The 22,516-nt window shown below is 39.3% G+C and overlaps 1 protein-coding gene across 1 annotated transcript in view; it reads right to left on the bottom strand.

Annotated features, from left to right (window-relative positions):
- LOC137153984 (connector enhancer of kinase suppressor of ras 2-like) overlaps nucleotides 1–22,516 on the bottom strand; it is a 474,493-nt gene that overhangs the window by 2,738 nt on the left and 449,239 nt on the right. The window contains exons 22-23 of the mRNA XM_067549753.1: nucleotides 3,829–3,899; nucleotides 465–565 (exon numbers count right to left, since the gene is read on the bottom strand). Of these exons, the coding sequence (XP_067405854.1) occupies nucleotides 465–565; nucleotides 3,829–3,899 (172 nt within the window). The remainder of the gene's footprint in view (nucleotides 1–464; nucleotides 566–3,828; nucleotides 3,900–22,516) is intronic.

Raw genomic sequence — 22,516 nt, 5'->3', positions numbered from 1 at the left:
AGAAATGTTTCTTATAAATGAAGTATTTTTATCCAGATCATGACTACTGTATGAATACAATCTAAAAATCTTAATTTCCAGTAAATATGGAACATTGTAGATACAGTATAAAGTCTGTTTTAACAGAGGTGACCCCATTACAAGACATTTAATTCATAATGGAGTCAAAATCTATGTACCCTTTTCATATTGGATTTTTTAGAAGAAAAAATTGGCTTGACCACACTAGGTTAGCACATCAGAGTAAGATGGTAGTAGCCTCTTCTTCCCATGTGCTTCCATCTCTTATTTTCAGAACATTCACTCCTGATCTTAGCCATTAGAAATGATAATATTCTCATAGTTTACAGCTGAGAACCACATTTGTTCTGCTCAAATGCCATTAAAAACATGCAAAATACCAATTAAAGAAGCATGAAAATGTATTTCTTGGCCTTATATAGCATGTAATATTCATGACTTACTGAGGGTGTTCGATGGTAGGTGTCACACAGTGTGGAGGGGCCTTCCTGTTTCAGTGTTAAAGAGCCATCAATATCGTCCTGGTCACTTTCACTCCAGTAATCTGGTAACAAAATATTGTATATTTCCTTGAAATATTTACTCATAATATAGTATTGGCAACATTTGCAAAACATCATTGACACACTTTTTCTCTGATATAGACAGAGTAAGTTTTCAAAACTGCCTAAATGATTTAGGACCTTACGTTCCGTTCTCTGAAGCATCTAAGGGCCAGATTTTCAAAGACATTTAGGTGTTTTAAGATGTAGATAGGTACCTCATGGAATTTTCAAAAGAGCCTGAGCAGATTAAGCATCTAACTCCCATTGATTTCACAGGGAGTTAGGTGCTTAACCTGCTCGGGCACTTTTGAAAATCCCACTAAGTACCAATCTGCATCTTTAAGCACCTAAGTGCTTTGAAAATAGGGTCCTTAGACACTTACGATGCATCTACAATGCAAAAAAATCTGCTGTAGCATTGAGTCACAGAGCCTAGGTCAACTGATTTGGGCTCATGGGGCTTGCACTACAGAGCTAAAAATAACAGTGCAGCAGTTCTTGCCCAGGCTGGAGCCTATCTGAGACTCACCCGCTTTACCAGATATCTGAGTCCAGGCTCCAGAAATGTCTATATGGCTATTTCTAGCTCCATAGTGTGAGCCCAACAGCCTAAATCAGTTGACCTGGGCTCTGAAACTTGCTGCCGGGAGATTTCTTTTGTAGTGTAGGCATAACCTTAAGAACCTCAGTCCCACTGACTTTTAGTGAGACTTTGGGCTGGTCTACACCACACAGTTAGGTCAACATAAGGTGCCTTATTTTGACCTAATTATGTCAGTGTCTACACTACAGCCTTCCTCCCACATATATAAGTGCCCTACTATACTGACATCATAACTCCACCTCCACAAGGGGTGTATGTTGGTGTAATTACAGCGATGCAGTGTCTGTGTAGACATTGCATCCCTTACACTGGCTGTTAACAAGAAAGCTGGGCAGCTAGAGCTCAGCTGACCCTGCTCCTCTAGAGAGCTGGGTAACTGGATCCTGCTCCTGGATATGGAGTTGGGGCAAGAACCCAGGCAGCGTTTCCTGCTCGCAGCTGGGAGCTGGGGCGAGAAACCCGGGCAGCCCTCCCCACACCTGCTCCCCGGACCCTTATCAATTTCACAGTTTAGACAGAAAGTGGGGGGAGGCAGCCCGCCGGGAGCTGTGGGGCAGTTGGCCTCCCTGCAGGGAGCTGCCAGTGGAGCTGAGACACCAGGCTCTCAGCTCCCTACACTGTCCCTCTGAGATTGATGGAAGCACTCCTGGTGAGGACACACTCCATCGACTCAAGGAGCATAGTAGTATGGACATGCATCACTGCACAAGTTGATCTAATACAGGTCGACTTACATTTCTAGTGTAGACATACCTTTAGGCTCTGAAGTGCCTAGATCACATTGAAAATCAAACTCAGACGTCTAAATTACTTAGGCACTTTTGAAATGTTTACCCCAAGACATATACACAAGCAAGCATAAATATTCCAAACATGTTTTTAAAAATTTTTTTAAAATTCAGGTTTGATTTTTTTTCTTTTAGAAAAGCAATTTATAATGAATGAGCCATGTTCTGCCCATTGTGTATATCACTGTGTTCATTAGCTGCCTATAGGCATACTTCCTGGATGGCTGAAAGGCACTTAGCTTTCAGCCTTCTGCCTCAAAACTCACCCAAGGAGTATACCAGTGACTTATGAATTGAGGCATTTTGTGTTGTATTACTAGTGTAATTCTCTTCCTGAACAGTAATAATCGGAAAGGAATTGCATAGTTCTTCACAGAAGACAAAAGCTCTTTTACAAACTGCAACATCAAAATATTCAGGCAATCAATCAAGCCATTCTATTATCCAAATGTTCCTGGGTATTTTATCATAACTCCTAGGTGATGGTAGAAAAGGCTGTATCTGGATTGCATAATGTAAAAACAAAGTATACTTTTTCTCAGTTCATTTTTCATTCTACTGTTTACTATTTTCTCTTTAAATGAGTGCATTCCCCTTACCCCACCTGTATGTGGCCTGCTTACTGGCTGATGGAGAAGTGGGGGGCAGGGCTCTTACCCTGTCTCTGTGGTGAACAAGGAAGTTATCTGTATTATTTTTTATGAACATCATATGCAACTGTACCTCAGTTTATTGGCTTGATATTATCCTGCCTAATTTCCAGCAGTTAACTCAAACAAGGCCAAGGGGGGGAACAAAGAGAAAATTAAACAATGGCAAAAATAAGGTACTGTCAGAGAGGCAAAGTGATGTCAGAGAGCAAGGTTTATTCTTCTCAGGCCCAAACCAGAGATCAAAGGGAATACTAAACCACTAAAGTTCCCAGCCTTGGGAGGAAGCAGGGATTGAATGGCAGCAATGACTTGAGGTGAATCTCTGACAGTGAGAGACATGGAGAATACTGCAAAGGCTGTCGTCTATCACTCTCAGCCAGTAGTAGGGATTGCTGGGCTGAGAGGGACAAGGAAAGAATAAAGTAATGTTAGAATAAGGTATATAGGCCTTTTGTTGTTTTATCCTTCTTACCTTCTTACTATTTATCTCTGGAGAACAAAAATATGTTTTGATAAAACCTTTTAAGTCTCTTTAATCAGTTGCATGTCACAGATTCCCAAAGAGAAAATTTCTTGCAGGTGCCAAGTATATTTGGGCCTGTTGCATTTACATGGTTGGGAATCAGGGCTGCAACCCAGAAATCCAGGCCATGGGTGGTTGGATTTTGGGATTCCACCCCTGAGAGAAATGAAGGAAGCCAAGCCTGTCACCTGAAGAGTGCACTCGAGAGGGACTAAACGGGGTTTAAAGTGCAACTTATAACTATGTACAAACAAAGTACAACTATGCCTATGACACTCTCCCATTAGGCAGATTAGCACAGCTGATGGCAGTAGCAGGGAACTATGCCAAGCCAGCTACTTTCATTTAGCATTCTTGTACTAAATGTAAAATAATAATTTTATTCATCATCCTTGTTTTCCTAAAGAGTATTTTCCTTAAGAATGTTTTCTTTCTTCTTTCAAATGATCATTCGGGGTTTTATTTTTTCTGCTGTTTACACAGTTAAATATATTTTTAAAGGGATATAAATATCTATGAAAACATAAAAAGTTAAAAGATACGGTCTACATTAATGAAGAAGAATTAATTGTGATATATCTATTTCTTATGTCCAAATCATGAGTTGACTTAGTTAACTGAAGCATTTTCAGATCTTTCTTTCTTTTTCCTTCCCTCTCTAAATTAATTTTGATTAAAATCATAACAGCCTTACCTTCGTCTGGCCGAATATCCTTGTCATCGGGTGTGTAACCAATGGCTGCAAGACCCAGACGGTTCATCCATCTAATAAAATAATAGATAAGGGAGAAGAATATTGAAAGGATCCTCCAGTGATAAATGCTGTGACCTACACTCTCTTATAATGTGGGAAAACAGAGAGAAAAGAAGTAGTAGTCTGAGAACTGGATGGTTTTCAAGCTGTGAAAAACCTGACTCATACTTTCATCGGAGTAGTGAGGTTACACAGAGGAGGCAGCCATTGAAGTACATAGAATCTGAGGAGCCATGGAGAAATCTGATCCCAACCTACAACTTGTGGGACATCCCTGTGGAGAACCAGACCCTCTATGCTTCTCTCTGTAACTCACTCTGTACCAGCATAGCACATTTAAGAGCCAGGATGCCAATGGTCCCCCTATCATGCCACCACAATGGAACAGCAAACAAAGCACACCAGCTAAAACTGCAGATAGCAGAATTAATTAACACTGGCTTTTCTACACATATTTCCACTAGATACTTAGAAGACATGCTGTGTAGAACAGAGACTTCCTAATTCTGCCCCCGTCAAGTGCAATCAAATATCCTTTGAACCCCAACTGCACAGTGCTTGTGTGGAAGGGCTTCCATAGTCTCAGGGGAGGGGAACATACTACTTTGGTTCTGATCCCTCTGCTGCTTGTTTATGGGCTTTTCTATCCCTTTATGGTCCCACACAACTGGCTCAGAGACAGATCACTTGCTGGTGCATCTACTGCCAAAGTAATAATTACTTCAGAAACCAACAACAGTATTTTCCATGGTGACATCCATTGTACATTTAAGGTGATAATACAAGACAGTATTCAAATAAAAACAAAATGATGCTCATGATTTCATGCAAACATAAATTAGGAAAGAAAATTCAGTACTTGTAGAATCAGAAATCTAAAAGTGAAAATGAGACTGTAGTATATGATTGATTTCTGAAATATTAGTCTAGGTGTAGATACTACTGGAATCATGGAAGCAAATTTTAATCTTTTCATCTTCTTATGGCTTTGCTTTTATCCAGACAGGAATATACCCTGACAGCATCTATAATAATCTAATCTATAAAGGAATATTATCCTGACAGCATGCTATAATTCTGCACACACATTTACTCTTTACATTCCTGAGCTGCTGCTTGTTTGACAAGAATATCTGGTATTTTCAAAACCAGACCCTTTAGATAAAGCATATTTTTGGACTGATTCCCAAAACACTATCATTGTTGAAAGACACTAATTTTGATTTATACAATGTATTTACTTGAACTGTACAAAAAGAAGAAAATGAACAAGATTAAAGAGACGGTAGATACTTGTTTGAAATAGTACTCTCCAGAAGGAAATCTATCAAGAGTAATTCACTTCCTCTTGCCTGCACATAGAATGATCATGTTGCACTGAATGTATCAGTCAATTTTCAGCAACAATGAAACATCAAGATCACAACGGATGATGAAAAAACCACTAATATGTACACCAGTGTTTTCTATGCCAGATTTCTCTTCATAACTAAAAACGATTCTCTCATTCAGAAATATTAAGAATGTGTGTATAATAGAAATTGAGAACAATCAAATACTTTCTTAATCAACAATGACTTAGCTGTCTAAAGGATAGCAATTTCCTTATACAGTGAGATTACGGGCTTTCTGGAAGCAATTCTGCCCTCTTTTAAATGGCACAACTTGAAGCTGATACAGTCAATCAATGAAGTATAAAATGATTAGCCATGTGACAAGATCACCCTTCAAGGGTTTTTCATAAGAGACAAACATTCGTGAACAACATATGTATTAAAATAAGGTTGATTTTTGTGTAAGTTACATGAAGAAAGATAGTTTAATATATTTATTTTCTACTTAGATGAGCACAATATTCAACAATAAATTTCTAACTCACTGAATTTGAGAGTATTCTGATGGTACAGCATGTGAAATGGGGTGTAAAATGAGGGAAAAGTCAATGCTACCATAACAAGAAGGCAGATAAAATGAGATAAACTGGTCTAATGGTTTGCACAAAGACTAATGAATCAGAATGCTTTTGTCCTAATAAAATACTGGATCTGTCATTGACTTACTGTGTAGTCCTCAGCAACCACTTAATTTGGCTGAATCACAGCTTTCTCAGGTGTACAATGAGGACAATGACCAACTTATTTTCAGGTTTATAGGGCTGTTGTGACAATTAGTTTGTGTGTAGATCTGTGAAGATGTAAAAAACTAGCTACTGAAATGCTAAGTATTCTTGTTATTAAATAAAAAAGTGGTCCATTTAGAAAAAGGAATGAAAATGCAAATCACTTTTCACAAACATCCGGTGCAAATGTTAAAACTGCCTACAGATATCTAATTTATGTAATTTGCCTTGCCAAATTATTGGAAGTCATTTTTAAACAATGAAAAATTCTTTAACATATCCTCTACTATAATACCCAGAAATGTAAGTTCATACAACAAAAGTCATGTTTATATATATGTGTGATACTTGCTTTTCTTGACAAAAACCTATTATTTATTGCAATAACTGAAATCACATTTTCCTTTTGTTGATTACTAATAACTTATGCTGGTAATTTTTAAATTAAGTGTTCTTGAATTGCCAAATTACATATCATAATATGGCACTGACTGTGAGTACAAAGTTCTCACTTATGTAATTATATATGAGTCGTTTGCCATGTTTCTTTTTCTTTTAGTTTTATTAGTTTCTTGCTTTAGAAAAACACTGTTATGGTCTTTAGGCACATATGGACTGATACTGATCTCATTTTCTTTGCTAGCTAATAGTACAAATTATGACCTCATCCATCAGTCCTTACTCAAGCAAAATGACCACTGACTTCAGCTGGCATTTCATCTGAATAAGGACTGCAGTACCAGGAATGATACTGCAATCAGAGAAGGAAGATTATTCCATCATAAACCCATAATAATTTATTTTTGTTGACGTTTACCTAAACTTCAAACTTATGTTAAATTCACAGAAAAGCCCTGAATGTACTGAACAAAATTACTATATGCATATGTAGAATCTACCTATAGAAAAGGGACTACAAATATGATCATAGTGAAGATCCTGTGGAGTAATTAAAATTCCCAAAAGAACTGAAAGAAAACAGCCGATTGCAAACCTGAGACATTTTCTCTTGAATCAACAGAGGCAAAACTGTATTTGCATACAGATGTTATCCCATTCCACCTCAATAATCTAAACATTGGAAAGACTTACATTTTATTCTTTTGTAATCTGAAAATTATTTAGGTTTTTAGATTCAATATGTATAGCTGTGAAATAACTTACATTATTTGATATCATAAACTATATCAACTTATCTTTAACATTTTTGGACTTACTTGTATTAAGTCAGTATGGTCATAAGGTTTATCAAAAGTACTGTATTTAGATATATTCTATTACAGACCATCTCACTGTATATAATTCCAAATAAATTGGGAGATTTCTAAAGAAGATTACACACAATTCAGTTTTATTTGTGCCACAGACCTACAAAATAGAAAGAATTTAAGAAAACCAATTACTTGGAATAAGAAATGTTATCAAGGAGTAGTCTATCATTTGCTCACGTCATGTATTAGATTTGTGATAAAAATGGTGTTAGTAAAAATGGACTATAGCTTCAGTCTGATTAACTTCCTTAGTACGTAGCGTGTACCAGTGTCAAATAAAGATAATCATAAGGCGACATCTTCATAATTCTTATTAATTAATGAGACAGTGTTTCAACATCTGATTTTATCAAAGCCCCCTCTCTCCCCCCATAAGAAAAGGTTACTGACTTGATGAGATGCTATTTATTTATTTCACCACAAAACCCCTAAATCCAAAACTTTGCAACTAAATCAGTCTCTGCCGATGAACCATCTGCTTTCTTATGTGTTAATTCCTCAGTAGACACCAAGCATTAGTTAGGTTCCTAGGGCTAGACTGTCAAAGCCTGTACTTGGCTGCACCAGGGAATAAGATTGAATAAGTCTCCAATTAGTCTTTTGCTAGACCCCCTGCTCTGATTGTGACTTTGGTTGTGATGGAGAGAGTAAGGACTCTTTGCCTTCTAATCCTTGTTGCAAGTAAGTGGGGAGGTGAGGTGGAGAAGAGAAGCAGGAAGTGGGAGGAGCCCAGACTTCCCTTTCTCTCAGACCGCTTGTCAGCTAGAATAGCTTAGGGAGAAATCAAGCTGCTCTATGGATATAAGTGAAGTAATTTACTCTTCCCCTAGATCAAAGGGTGCCCTGGGGCCACTTTGCAGATCTCCAGAAAAGGTTCTGCCCAAGATATTGAGACAAAACTTTTTAATGTGTTCTGAGAATTCCAGCCTTTATATAACTTTCTAAATTAGCATATTTTGTCCATTTGAAAATGGTTGTATTAGATGTTTTGAGACTTTTGTTCTTGCCAACATTAAGAGATGAGCTCAGCATCTGACTGTCCAGGAAGAATCTAATAGTTCTGTAGACAACCAGACAAAGCAATCTGGACTCTTGAGGATGAGCAGGTTTAGGCAAGTGATGTCTTGACTGAAATGATAAAGAGAAACAAGTTTCGGCAGGAATTCTGGGTAGCCTTGAGTACTACCTGATATGAAGGAAGTTGAAGAAAAGGCTTTTTGATACAGAATGCAATCAACTCACTGACCCTTCTAGTGGAAGTGACCACATTTTAAAAAGTAACCTAGACTGAAAGAGTCAAAGTCTTCCAGATATGCTGCACACATTGATTAGTATCCAATTTCCAGGAAGTTCACCCTCTTAAGTTCCAATCTGTCAATGAGAATTTGACTAGATCCTGCACTTTTTGACCCTGCACATTAAGATTGTCTTTTAGGTATAGATTCCCAGGAACATATAGAAGCATCTCTTGTAGATGAGAGAACCAGAGGAAGTAGAGAGCTATCTTTCTCACCTGATATTGGCTTTTCTGGCAAGGAAAGTCAAATCATGGATCAGATGGCCCATCAAGCTGAATGAGATATAGGAAAGTTGCAGGATATTTCTTCTGGTGCCTGGCACAGAAGAGATCCATTTTTAAATGTATGGTTTGACTCTATTTTAGTAGTGCTCCCCCCAGAGGAGAAACAGATAAAGAGAAAACAAGGAAGTTGAAAAAGAGGAGAGAGTGAATGTGATCTCTATAGCTCTCAGATCCAACCCCTTGAGGCTCCTCAGTTTTGCCAGAGACCACTTGCCTTGATATAAAAGCAGTGCTTTTAAGATACACTAATTCAGCAGCTGCTTTTTCAATTTCTAAGTTGAGTCATAAAAAAACTAGCCCTGCAAGGAATGGCCCTGCCAACAATCAAAAGAAAACAATGAAGTAGAGATAAACAAAGACATTTAATGAACAATTTCTGGTAGGCCCAATTATTCAACCCTAAAGAAGACATCAGAATAAAGGGGAAATTGTACTATGTCACTTTATAGCTTAAGGGGAATTATGACAAAATCAATTACTATAAAATGGTTCTCTCTCCTGATTCAAAAAACGCTCAGTGACCCGGAGCTTTAATGCTGGTAGAATAAATCCCACCTTCAGGTTACAATGCAGTATGAGAAAGTTACTGACATATAGAATTACCATTGCAATTTCATTGAGACAAACTACCACAGACACATTTTTAGAATTCTCTTTTCTTCCTTTGGGGTTTGAAGAAATTCACTATATAAGCTATTAAATTGCCAACTGGGGCCTGGATGACCAAAGGGATTGATGATGAGAAACAGTCCTCCATGTACAGTTCTCATATTTGCCTTCAGTTGATAGCTGATAGTCATCTGATAGCTGTTTTAGTGGCCCACAATGAGTTGATGGTCTCAGTCCAATTCCTAGTGTGTAGCTTTATATATAAAGCATCCATATATTCTGCACCTTTCCTTCAAGGGCATTCAAAATGCTACATTAGTAATTAAAATACATCTCTCTACATTTCATTACTATGGTATCTGAGCACTAGCTCCAATGCAGTACAGGATACAATACAAGGAAAGAACCATAAAATAGAAAATATAAAACCAAATAAAATACCATCACCATTGGGACTAATTGTCATACGTCTGAGCATTTTCTCAAGAGAGGCCAATAAGTGAATGGAAATAGAAACTGAACCATTAGAAATGTTCTTTTTCATTACTTAACTGTTTTACACACTATTCACTTTGGCCTCCTGATAAACATTACACTACCGATTACTGTTTCATAACTTTGGAGGGAATCATAAATATTCCTCAATCCCTTTCAAAACTGTTTCATTTCAAAATCAATAAAGATGTCACAGTGAATACATTAATGCTAACAGTTTGTTATAGAATGTCACATGAATACCAAGTAAGTGTATTTTAATTAATATTTTTACTAGGAATGTCAAAAGAATTGCTAAAAACTAGTTACTTACCGTACAGTAACTGTGGTTCTTTAAGATGTGTTGTCCACAAGTATTCCACTCTTGGTTCGCATACATTTAATGTGCTTGAGATTGGAATCTTTTGGCCAGCAGCACCCACTAGGCCATACCTGCACCCTGAGTGCCCCCAAGGGCATAAAGGGCAGAGTAGGACCAACCATCCCTCATCAATACACAAGGTGTTATCAGACACTGCAGTAGCGGGAAAGGAGGGCATGTTGTTGAATACATATGGACAACATGTTTCAAAGAACCACAGTTACTGTAAGAAGTTTTTTCTCCTGCAAGTGATTGTCCATATGTAATTCCAGTCTTACAAGCAATGACCTGTTATGAAGGAAATGTATGCTCAGAGTCTCTCTAAATAGTAAGTGTAAAACAGTTCTGCCAAAATGAGCATTTTACCTACATGTTTCAACCAGGGAATAGTATTTTGTAAAAGTGTTTATCAGTCACCAGGTAGCTGCTCTACATATGTCAGAAATGGGAACACTTTTGAAAGAAGCCACAGAAGCTGCCTGACCAAGATGTTCAATAGGAGGTTTAATACAATCTGAAACCCATTTTGATAATCTTTGGAATGGTATAGCTTGTTCCTTCATTCTATCTGCAAGAGCAACAAATAATCTAGGTGAGACCCTGAACTATTTAGTTCTATCCAGGTAGAAAGACAGGACTCTAAGTTCATCTAAACTATAAAGTTTTGTTTCTTGGGAAAAATGGGGTTTACAGAAGAAAACTGTTAGGTATATAATCTGTTTTAGGTGGAAATCAGCTATCACTTTGGGAAGAAATTTAAGACGGAACCTGAATGTGATTCTGTCTTTGTGGAATACAGTGCACGGTGAGCTTGCCATCAGTACCTGTAACTCCTCTATCTTATGCACTGAAGGGATAACCACTAAGAAGTCCATCTTAATTGAAAGATGGAGAAAAGAACTAAGTGACATTTTTTAGTGCTTGAAGAGTGGGACCCATCAATCCAGCTAGAAGAATATTGAGATCCCATTGAGGTGGGGGAGGAGTTCCCACACTGTTGTAAAAATAGACAATAGACCTTTTAGTAATTTAGCCTCTATAATCAAGCCCTGTGTGGGACTATTTTTTTAATCCCACTCCCGTCCCACCCCCGCATTGTTTCATGTATTTTTATCCCGCACCTACACACAAAAACCTTAGATCCCGTAAGAGAGAGAGAAAGTCCCCCATGCTACCAAAAACAAAACAAACAAAACAAAATAAAAAAAAAGGAGTCAGTTATTATATATAAACAGAATTCAGACACAATTTTTACCACTAAAAGAATAAAACATCTTGCTTAAACTGTGTAAAAATACTTGAACTCTTGTTATAATATCTCTTTCTATACCTCACTTACATTTAAGTATTAAAAAACTTTACTTAAAAAAAAAAGATTGTGTTGTTTTCCTGCAAATTACCACAGTCTGGTTTTTTTGTTCTTACCCAATCCTGCCCACAACAAAGTACATTTTACCTGCTCCCGCTATTATGGCAGTGGGTCCTGCTAAATCCCTAGTCCTAGTCCCGCTGCAGGGTTCTACACTATAGGGTGAGAGATATCTTGTGACCCCGTATATGGGGATAGTGTGCTGATATAGTTAGCATGTGAACTCTGTAGAGCTAAGAGAAAGCGTCAAGCTGTTCACAGTGACAAAATGTACTCTTAGATGTGAGGGATTTCAATCTCGGTGGGAGAGCGGTTACATTATTTCCAGTGCTTAATTTGTAATGAAAGAGATGCCAGGGCTCAAGCAATTAGGTGTTGGGGCTCAAGCAATTTTTTTACATTCATAACTGATACAGCAAGCCCAGAGGTGCCAGGGCTATGAACCGTCAACCCTAGAGGCACTGGGATTTAGCGCTGGCCCAAATTAAGTACTGATTATTTCACCCAAAAAGAAAATCTTTTCCACTTGTCTGCCTAAGGCTTCCTTACACAGTATTTTATACTTCATACCACAATGTTTTGTATATCTCTAGAGGAGGTTCCCTCCAAGTTTGTTAATTAGACAGCATCCACCCTATGTGATGTAGAGAGGTTGGGTCTGCATGGAAAAAGTTCCCATTTTCCTGGGAAATTATGTCCAGACTAAGAGGTAATGCTATTGGTGGTCTAACAGAAAGTTTCATGAGGTCTGGGTACCAGTACTGTCTGGGCCAAACTGACAATATCAATATCATTACTGCTGCTTCTTGCCTGACCAGATTCAAAACTACTGGTATCAGTGGGATTGGTAATTATGCATACATCACTCCAGGAGTCAAAGGATGAGGAATGCATCTGCTTGAGAACCAGGGTTCAAACCCATCATCAGCAAAGACACTTATTGTTTGTCTCTATGGCAAGCAAGTCTATAACTGGAAGACCACACCTGTGAAATATCTTCTGAATGACAGCATCCTTTATCTATCACTTGTGATTGCAAGAAAACTGTTTGCTCAGGTGATCTGCTAAGGTGTTTGTAGTCTGGGCAGAGGCAGAACTATTGGGCAATTTTGTAATTGATGCATCAATTCCACAAGTGGACAGGTTGCTGGCATGGAGGGGAGGACCAGGCTATACCTTGTCTGTTCACATGAAACATTGTCATGGAGTTGTCCATCATTATCTGAACTGCTTTGCCTTAAATCAGAGGAAACATGTTACACAGGCTAAATTGATCACCCTGAGCTGTAGGACACTGATGTGAAGACTAGTCTCCTTGCACAACTGTAATCCTTGAGTTTGGTGGTGGTCCCATGGAAGCATCTGTTACTATGTCTTTGTGGATAGAGATAGAGAGAATGGAATACCCCTGCAAACCTAGTTGAGGTTCTTCCATCAATTTAATAATGAGATGACTTGTTGAGGAATTTGCATTGCCATGTCACTGTGATATTTGTTTGGGATGAAAATGGACTTCAAATCACCTATGCATATAACAAAGGTGAAGTCTGGTATGTTGAGTTGTGAAAATGCATGAGGACATGTGGCCTACTAGCCTTAGACATATTCTTATTGTTGGTCTGAGGATTGTTCTATAATTGACTTATGAGATCTGCCATGAGCTTGAACCTGGTCTGAGGTGAGTATGCTCTTGCAGTTGTAGAGTCTAGAAATGCTCTTATGAAGTCTATCTTTTGGGCTGGCACTAAGGAGGACTTTTCCTTGTTGCCCTGAGTCTCAAAGGGATGAAGAGCTGTAATATGTAATGAATGCTATCTGTGTCCTGTTGAGGTTAGTTCCCTTAACCAAGCCAATCATCAAGATAAGGATAAACCCATACTGTTATCTCCTTAAATACATTGCCTCTACAGAGAGACATTTTGTGAAGACTCTTGGTGTTGCTGATAATCCAAATTGCAGAGCTCTGTACCGAAAATGTGAGGTCCTTGCTTGAAATACTAGATATTTCCTGTGTGCTGGATATGTGGAAATACAGGGCCTGGAGGTTGAGAGCTACAAAATAGTTGTGTGGATCTAGGTATAGGATTACTGAGGCATGGGTTACCATTCTGAATTTGAACATTGTGTTTTTTCAGATCTAGAATTAGTCATCCTCCTTTTTTGGGGGGAATAAAAATCTCTCCCTTTGTACTGAAGGTAGAATTTATTTTATCATTCCAAGAAATAGTAACTCCACCTTCTGTTGCACCAGTCCCTCAAGAGAAGGGTCCTTGAAAAGGGATGGGGAAGTTGGGCATGGGGAAAGGAGGCCATGGACCTATATAGAATATCCAAACCTCAGTGATTTGCAGGACCCAGCAATCCGAGGTGATATTCCAGGCTGCCCAAAAGTAAAACAAATGGTCCCCAAAGAAGATGAGGAAAGGGTATATATAGATCATTCAAGAGTGGTTTTAGGTAGCTCTCGACTGAACTGTCAAACTGGCTGTCATGAGAAGGGTGACAGTCTCATTGCTGATGATTAGGAAGATACTGAAGGTCTTCACCTGTGGATTTTTTGTTTCTTCCTCGGTGGCTATGATGGTCTTTGTTATGTTGTATAGTAAGTTGAAAAAGGCATCTGCCTGAAGTAGGTCTAGTGTTTTGCCTGTTACCTTCTGGGATGCAGGGTATGTATCCCTAAGGACCTAAGCATAGCTTTGGAGTTCTTCAATAAGTGCTGTGTCATCGCTCAGTAGAGTATTGCTGTCGCTAAATGGATTAGAGTCCTTAAAAGGACATCTTCTATTGTGGTCTGTACTTCCCTAGGGATCCACGAGGATTGCAACCAGTCTCTCCAACAGGGCAGAACAGTCCCACCCCATCCCTTCCCCTCCCCCACGCCACCCCAGACCCCTCCCCCACTCCACCCCACACCCCACGCCCTCCCCCACTTGCCACTGCATCCATCCCCCCATCACTCGGTCCCCCTCCTCTCTTCCATACTCCCCCTTCCCTCAGGCAGTGATAGACAGCTGTGAGGCTGATCGGGGATGGGGGGAGGGGAGGAGGATGGACACGGTGAGCAGCAGTGGGGGGGAGCAGGGGAGGAGAAGAGGGATAAATGTGTTGAGAAATGGTGGGGGGGCCTGAGTGGGGAGAGGGGACGCAGCTGTGGAGAGACCAAGCAGGGAAAGTGGAAGAGTGGAGGGGAGCCAAGAGGTGGGCTGGTGGAGAGGGACACGGCACCAAGCAGGCCGAATGGGGCAGGGGCAGGGCCTGGGGCAGAGTAGGGGTGGACTGTGGTTGGGGGCCACAGGCAGAAGAGGCAGAATGGGGAGCTAGCCTCCCTGTGGGAAAGCTTTCACCCCACTGTCCATGGCCTGGACCCCTTTTAAAATTGCCAGGGCCCCCTTAAAATTGCCAAGCTCCTGGGCAATTACGCTCTTTCGTCCCTCTATCGGCATGCCTGATTGCAACCATGATGCTTGCCTTGTAGTCACAGCAGTTGCCATTGATCTTGTTGTAGTGCACCAGTTGCAGCCCGCAAGGAAGTCCACAGTGCAAACTGATGCTCAAAAATCAATTATCTTATTTCCCGTTTAGACTCCTGCATTAACTTGAGAAGAAAGTCCAACACCTTGTGCCAATAGAGGTAATTGTACTTGGAAAAAAGTGCCAAGAAGTTGGCAGTTCTGAGCTGGAGGTTCTCCTGAAGAGATTCAGATACTTGGGCTCCTTTTCCTTATATGTAGCCTTGGAGCTTTGCTATCTTGTCCAGTCATGGGCCTTAGTGACCACCAATGATTCAGGTCTAGGATAAGTATAAAATTATTGAAATCCTTCTGAGGTACCTGGTACCTTTTATCTGCTTTCTTAATAGGAATGGACACTGGTGTCTGCCACAAAAGCTGCGCTGGCTCTAATACTTCTTCATTCACTGTATAGCCAATCTCTCTGGCAATGAGGAGCACAGAATGTCAAGCAGTTCATGCAATTTTTCCTTCATCTTAACTGGTGTTGCCAATCAATGTCTCAGTCATTCTCTGCAGGATGTTTTGACAAGACTGATATACTAGTGACTGCTTAAATCACAGACCTCTGAGACTGGGTGTGAACACACCCTTCAATTAACATAACTGTCAGGTAAGTTAATCACAAGCCCCCCATTTGGGAGAAAAAGGGGTTGTGAACCTGCCCAAGAGTTTTTGCACTGAGTGGGCAAAGGGCTTTTGCTGAGTATTGGTTTATGTTTGTGTGCGTGAATGCAGAACACATAGAAACTGAGAACAGACAGAAAGAGAGAGGCAGAGGTAAAAATCAAGAAAGTCAAAGCAATAGCCAGTGAGCACAGTGTGATCCTGGAAAAAAGCTAGAAAAAGGGCTTTTGGTCTGTTGGCTAAAGAGCCTTGGAACTGCAAGCTAAGAAACTGCTTTTTTTGTCTTTGGTTTCTCCTGCATCTGGAGAAGTGAGACTTTGTACTCTCTTTGGAAATAAGACTGCATCAAAGACATACCTGGCTATCACCAATTTCTTCTCCTAACTGCAAAATCCCCCAAACCCCAGATTTTCATTATCTGCTTGGGTTGAAAAGAGGCAACAAACTGTATAGTAATCTGGATGAGATGATATAAATGGGACCACAGCCTCATCAGGTGATGATGAAGAAATGGTTGCTGTTCATCAGAAGCTTGCAGTTGGGCAGGCTCAGGCCAGGCCAGGAGTGAGAACAATAAGCAAAGTGAATAGAGTCACTGTGGTGGAGAATACCTGATGGGATAAACCCTCTCTTTAGTCTCTGCATCTATTATCATAGCTTTGAATTCTGGAATCCCTGTCAGAAGCATAGACGGCATATATGTGAGGTCTTGGGCAAAATGAAGGTGACTCTCCCCCACTACAGTTTGAGGCAGAAGAGGATAAGGAATACTCTTCTATTGGTGAAGTAAGCTTAACAAGGGTCTCAGGACATGATCTGGGATGATCCCTTGTTCCTACCAAAGATACTGAGGTATCAGTATCAGGACCTGGTACTGAAGTAATGGTGCTGAGCACATCAGAAGATTAGAGAGCAGATACCATCAGATCCTTCAGGACTGTGAATCTCAGTGCCAAGGTGGTCAGTACTGTCAACAGCAAATTACAAACTGTCAGCACCGCAGTAGGTGATGCCGATGAAGTTGATACTGAGAGAGCTGATACCGGTATAAACCCGCCAGATGTCAGTACTGTGCATTTGAGGGTGGAACTGCCAGGTCAGTACTGAGAGGCCCGAGGATTGTATTGTAGGGTCGGCACCAGAGACCATGTGAAATCTGTCTTTAGCCGGTACTGAAGTGTGGACACTAAGGTTCACAATATGCCCAAGGGACTTAGATCAGTCCTTGTGCTGCCCTTAACTGAGGTAGGATGAAGCAATGTCTCCTCCTTTTTCTTACTAGGTACCACAGATGATGACCTGTGATTGCGCTCATTAGAAGAGTGGTGCTGAGTCCTACTCCTGTCAGCCAGTGAAAAGGATTTGAAAGCAGGAACTGAAAAGGTGTGTTTTGAAGCAGTCGGGATCCTGGTACTGGTTGCAGAACCAGTGCTCATCAGGGCAATTCTGAAGGAGGACTGTTCAGATCTGGGCAGATTTTGTTTACCCAGATTAGAAGTGGTTTCATAGACTTGTCCAGAAGAAAAAGTTTCAGGAGAGTCTTTCTTGTCTGTTGTGTGTGGGTTTTTTTTTTTTTTTTTTTAAATGAATGGCAAATTGAACATTTGTCCATGATGTGCCCTCTTGCCTAGACAAAATAAACCTTTTGATTGACTGTCATTGAAAGTCATACTTGCCTCACATGAGGGGAAATTCTTAAAACTCGGAGGTTTTTTATCAGTCATGAAGGCTGAATGCTAAACTAGCCTAAGGGAACAACTATTTGCAAAACTTTTTACGTTCACAGGTGCGCAAGAGGTAGAAACACTGCTCACAGTTCCATGTCATGGCCACAGGTGATAAGAAGGAACTGAAGGATGTTGGCCTTGCTCTACTCTTTATGCAGGTGGGTGGCAAGAGGGCACTCAGCACGGAGGTGTGGACCAATTAACACTGCTGACCAAAAGATTCTGATCTCAGATGCATGGGACACATGTGAACCAAGAATGAAATATATACGGACAATCACTCACAGAAGCAAAAAAACATTTCTGATTACAAGGGTTTCCTTCAACACCAATTACCTAGCTGCTAAAAAATTTGAGATGATGGATGTTTTCCTTACTACCTCATTATAAGTCTCTGGGAACCTCTACCCCTTATTACCTTAGAGAGACTTAAAGTAAAGTGATTTAATAGATTCTGTCCAGGTTCTCTGATTTTTAAAGGTTAATAGTAATGAAGGACAATTTGTTGTTATAAAGCATTTATACATTACAGTATAATAGTTAAATGGGTTGTAGGCTGTATTTGATCCTTTGACTTACTATGTTATGCAGTATTTTAATCACCTGAAAAAAACAAAATCTGAGTGCATATAATTACAAAACATTCCTAATTGCTTCACAAAGGAATATAAATATAACTTAAAAATACCTACAAAATTCATCAAGGATTTTCTGAATCTTATCTTACAACCTATTATGCTGCTTGAGTGATTTCAAGACAATATTAATCAACAAAATATTGCACCTTCTGTATATTTCAAAAGCAGCAGACAATGAATCAGAACAAAGAGAATATCTGATCACCAAAAGGCTCGCAAAGCAATGGTAACAACACACAAGAAAGACAAAGATAAATAATGTAAAATGGAATAATTTATGTAATCTGAACACATACAAAATGATGGATTTAATGCGGTAAAATTCTTATTTTAGTTTAACTGAAGATCCAAGTTCTGCAACACAAAACTGTAAAATAATACTGTAGAATATACGTACTAATATATGATTTGTGAAAAAAACACTGTGCTAGTCATTGTTAGATTTCTAAATTAGAAAGTCTCTGACAGCAGTTCATAGTGATTTTTATCATTTTTTTTTTCAAATACATATGGTGCACAGAGATGATAGTTTGTTTTCTAACATAATGGCATCATCAGTCTTTCATTATAAAGAATTGTCAAACTCTTAAGGGATAAAAAATGGTACAAGCTTTATTTTCCTTACTGTTTTAACCTTTTAAAAGGTATATAGCTAATACCTTAAAGAGATAACATATATAAAAAGTTAGGGCAAATGCTGCAAAGAAAATTTGACTTTACAGTTAACATTAGTTAGATCTTTCACAATAAATATAAATCAAAATCAGCTCAAACAGCCTATTGAATAGGTCAATAAGAGCTTCTTTAACTCTCTTTCACCTCACACATGCATCTTGGTTTTTTTCTAACCACGTTAAAGAATGCCCTTTATGTAACACATCTGAAGAATAGCCTTTAATCTTCTTGACAGGATCAGGAGTTCATCCCTTTAGTCCATTTAATTCAGTCAGAAATCTAGGGTTGCAACATGTATGTTTGATGAATATGTTACAGGAACACGCCTCTATAAGAAACAAATACACAGTCTTAAACGTGAATGGTATTAAAGTTTTCTTAGAATCCCATTATTGTGTATTTCCAGTGTAATGTTAGTTATTACAAGGCATTAGAATGTGCAGCATGAAAACAACAGAATTCTGAAGAAGTTTAGAGAGGCTGATGTGTCTTGGAAATTAAGAAAATAAATTCTGTTTAGAAATAATTCAATGAATAAATCATTAGTTTCCGGAGCCAAATTCAGGCCAAAAATGTCAAGTGGAGATGAAAAGGCAGAATGTGTAGGGACAATATGTGCTTGCATTATGAACCATAGACTCATAGAATCTAAGGTCAGGAGGGACCAATATGATCATCTAGTCTGACCTCCTGCACAACGCAGGCCACAGAACCTCACCCATCCACTCCTGTAATAAACCCCTGACCTATGACTGAGTTATTAAAGTCCTCAAATCATGGTTTAAAGACTAAGATACAGAGAATCCACCAGCAAGTGAGCCATGCCCCATGCTACAGAGGAAGGCGAAAAATCCCCAGAGCCTTTGCCAATCTTCCCTGGGGGAAAATTCCTTCCTGACCCCAAATATGGCACTCACCAGCCAGATACCCACAAAAGAATTCTCTGTAATAAATCAGAATCCACCTCATCTAACATTCCTTCACAGGCCATTGGCATATCTACCACCAGTAGTCAAAGATCAGTCAATTGCCAAACTAGGCTGTCCCATCATACCATCCCCTCCATAAATGTATCAAGCTCAGTTTTGAAGCCAGATAGGTTTTTTCCCCATTGCTGCCCTTGGAAGGTTATTCCAGAACTTCACTCCTCTGATGGTTAGAAACCTGTGCCTAATTTCAAGTCTAAACTTTCTGATAGCCAGTTTATATCCATTAATTCTTGTGTTCACATTGGCGCTGAACTTAAATAATTCCTCTCCCTCCCTGGTATTTATCCCTCTGATGTATTTATAGAGAGCAATCATATCTCCCCTCAACCTTCTTTTTGTTAGGCTAAACAAGCCAAGCCCTTTGTGTTTCCTCTCATAAATCAGGTTTTTCATTCCGTGGAGCCCTTCTCTGCACCTGTTCCAGGTTAAATTAATCTTTCTTAAACATGGGGGACCAGAACTGCACACAGTATTCTAGATGAGGTCTCACCAGCGCCTTGTATAATGGTACTAACACCTCCCTATCTCTACTGGAAATACCTTGTCTGATGCATCCAAGGACCGCATTAGCTTTTTTTCATGGCCACATCACATTGGTGGCTCATAGTCATCCTGTGATCAACGAATATCCCAGGTCCTTCTCCTCCTCTGTCACTTCCAACTGATGCGTCCCCACCCATAGATATCTGTAGTTGAGAATGTTCCCAACCTACTGTAGGAGGGGCTGCTCAAGGAATGGTTGCTATGCTCTCCACCATGTCTGTGTGGTCAATATGGGAAGGCAATTCAAGAAGCCTTTCCCAGCACTTAAGTTAACTTAGAAACTCTTCTAATGCACCCAGTAAGAGAGACTTTCTTCTCTCTCCTGTCATGTTTCCCATCATAGCGTCTTCCTCCCTTTGACTATCTCGTCAGTATTTCACTTCAGCTCTAAAATGGAATAAGTTACATCTCTTATTGGTTCAGTCTCTTGGGCTCTGCATGTCGTATGGGTGTATCACCATCAGAAATGCATTAAGAACATTCTGTTTTTCTAATGTACATCTCCACTTGTGGAAAATCTGGACGGCTGACATTCCAAATGTTTGGGTGGTAAACTATACATGGGAGTGACTTCTGGTACATAAGTGTTTTCAGTTGCAGGTGCTATTTTTACCAATGTGTGGATCTCAGATCTGAATCATGTCCTATACTTGTCTTCTCTTGTTCTTCATGTATGAGTGGAAGGTCTCTATTTCTTACGAATTCATTTACTGCTGCATTTTCCTATTCCCCAGCTGAATTCAGAATGAAGTCCTGGCCCCATTGAAGTCAAAAACAAAACTCTCATATATTTTAGTGGGATCAGGATTTCATACACAGTTTTCTATTTATGGCAAAGTCCTCTGCTGCTATGATGTCACAAAAAGCTTGGAGATCAACTTCCGGTGAGGAATGCACAGCAAGAGTCCAGGATTCTTTTTAAAAGGAAACATGAATTTCCTGCTGCTGAAAGGTGTCAGAATGACAGCCCTGTAAATTGAAGTCTCATTCAATCAAAAGAATATGCACAATATGTGCAGTGGTAGTACAGTCTTCCTCACACTGCACCACCAATGTGCCTCAGCCTTAGTCTGAAGCGATCACCTTTATCGGTGACAGAATAATTTCATCTAAATGTCCATTCAATTCTTGGTGTCTCTAATAAAAGGATGCAAATTGCAATGATGGGTTCTGTGTAAGCAGCAAATGAATTAAAAAGAAACAAAGAACCTGTGTTTATACAAATGTCTGTATTTTAAAAAGGACTGAGAAGACAACTATAAGAGAAAATGGAATTAATCAGAAGTTTCTCACAAAGAAACATTTTTTAAAACAAGTTTTTCAAATTGCTGAAGCAGGTATTTAAGGATTAATATCTAAAAGAGAACAACAATAATACATTTATGGATGCAGTTAATAGCAGAAAATAAAATTCAAGGTTCATTGCCATGCATATCTGCTGCTAAATATGTGTTTATTATTTTCTTCTTTCTAGAATAAGAAATAGTATCTTTTTATCATGTTCTAAGAGCACGCTTTCAAAAAATTCAATCTACTGTTCCCACTCTACCCCTGGCAAACATGGGTGGATAAGGGGGCCCCTGGGACAAGAGCTGCCTCTGCCAGATTTACAACAGAAAGTTCCATTCCACAAAAGGGTTATTTACAGTTAAACTGGTTATGTACAGACAGAAGCCAGCCACTTTTACACCACCAGAGCAACACAAAGGGACCAGATTATACTGGATAATCTGGCCCATTGTACTGCCTCAGTCAGTTTTGGATTATGCAGATGTCCTTGGTGAAAACGGAGAAGAGACTAGAACAAAAGTCATTACTTCCAGCAACTCCAGAAGTATTGATATTCTGGGAGAACTGACTAAATTAAAACCTATCAAGGATAATACTGGTAAATCAGGAAGACTGAAAATATACTTGAAAGACAATTAATAAAAAAAGGCATTCACAGAGGCACCGTACAAAGGCATTTTTACTGCAGATCTAGAGATGAAAGTCAGGCTATGCATTTTTCATGAGATCCAAGAAGAAAATTTGAAACTTGGATGGATGGATGGATGTTATCCACATGTGTCCAGGCTTAAAATGAAGGTGGAAATCACAACAGTACCTAT

The sequence above is a fragment of the Emydura macquarii genome, unplaced genomic scaffold (genome assembly GCF_026122565.2).
Source record: "Emydura macquarii macquarii isolate MOO-44397 ecotype Brisbane River unplaced genomic scaffold, CSIRO-AGI_Emac_v2 contig_1253, whole genome shotgun sequence".
In the NCBI taxonomy this organism is placed as follows: Eukaryota; Metazoa; Chordata; order Testudines; family Chelidae; genus Emydura; species Emydura macquarii.
The sequence above is the reverse complement of the archived record's forward strand: the minus strand, read 5'-3'. Positions and strand labels throughout refer to the sequence as shown.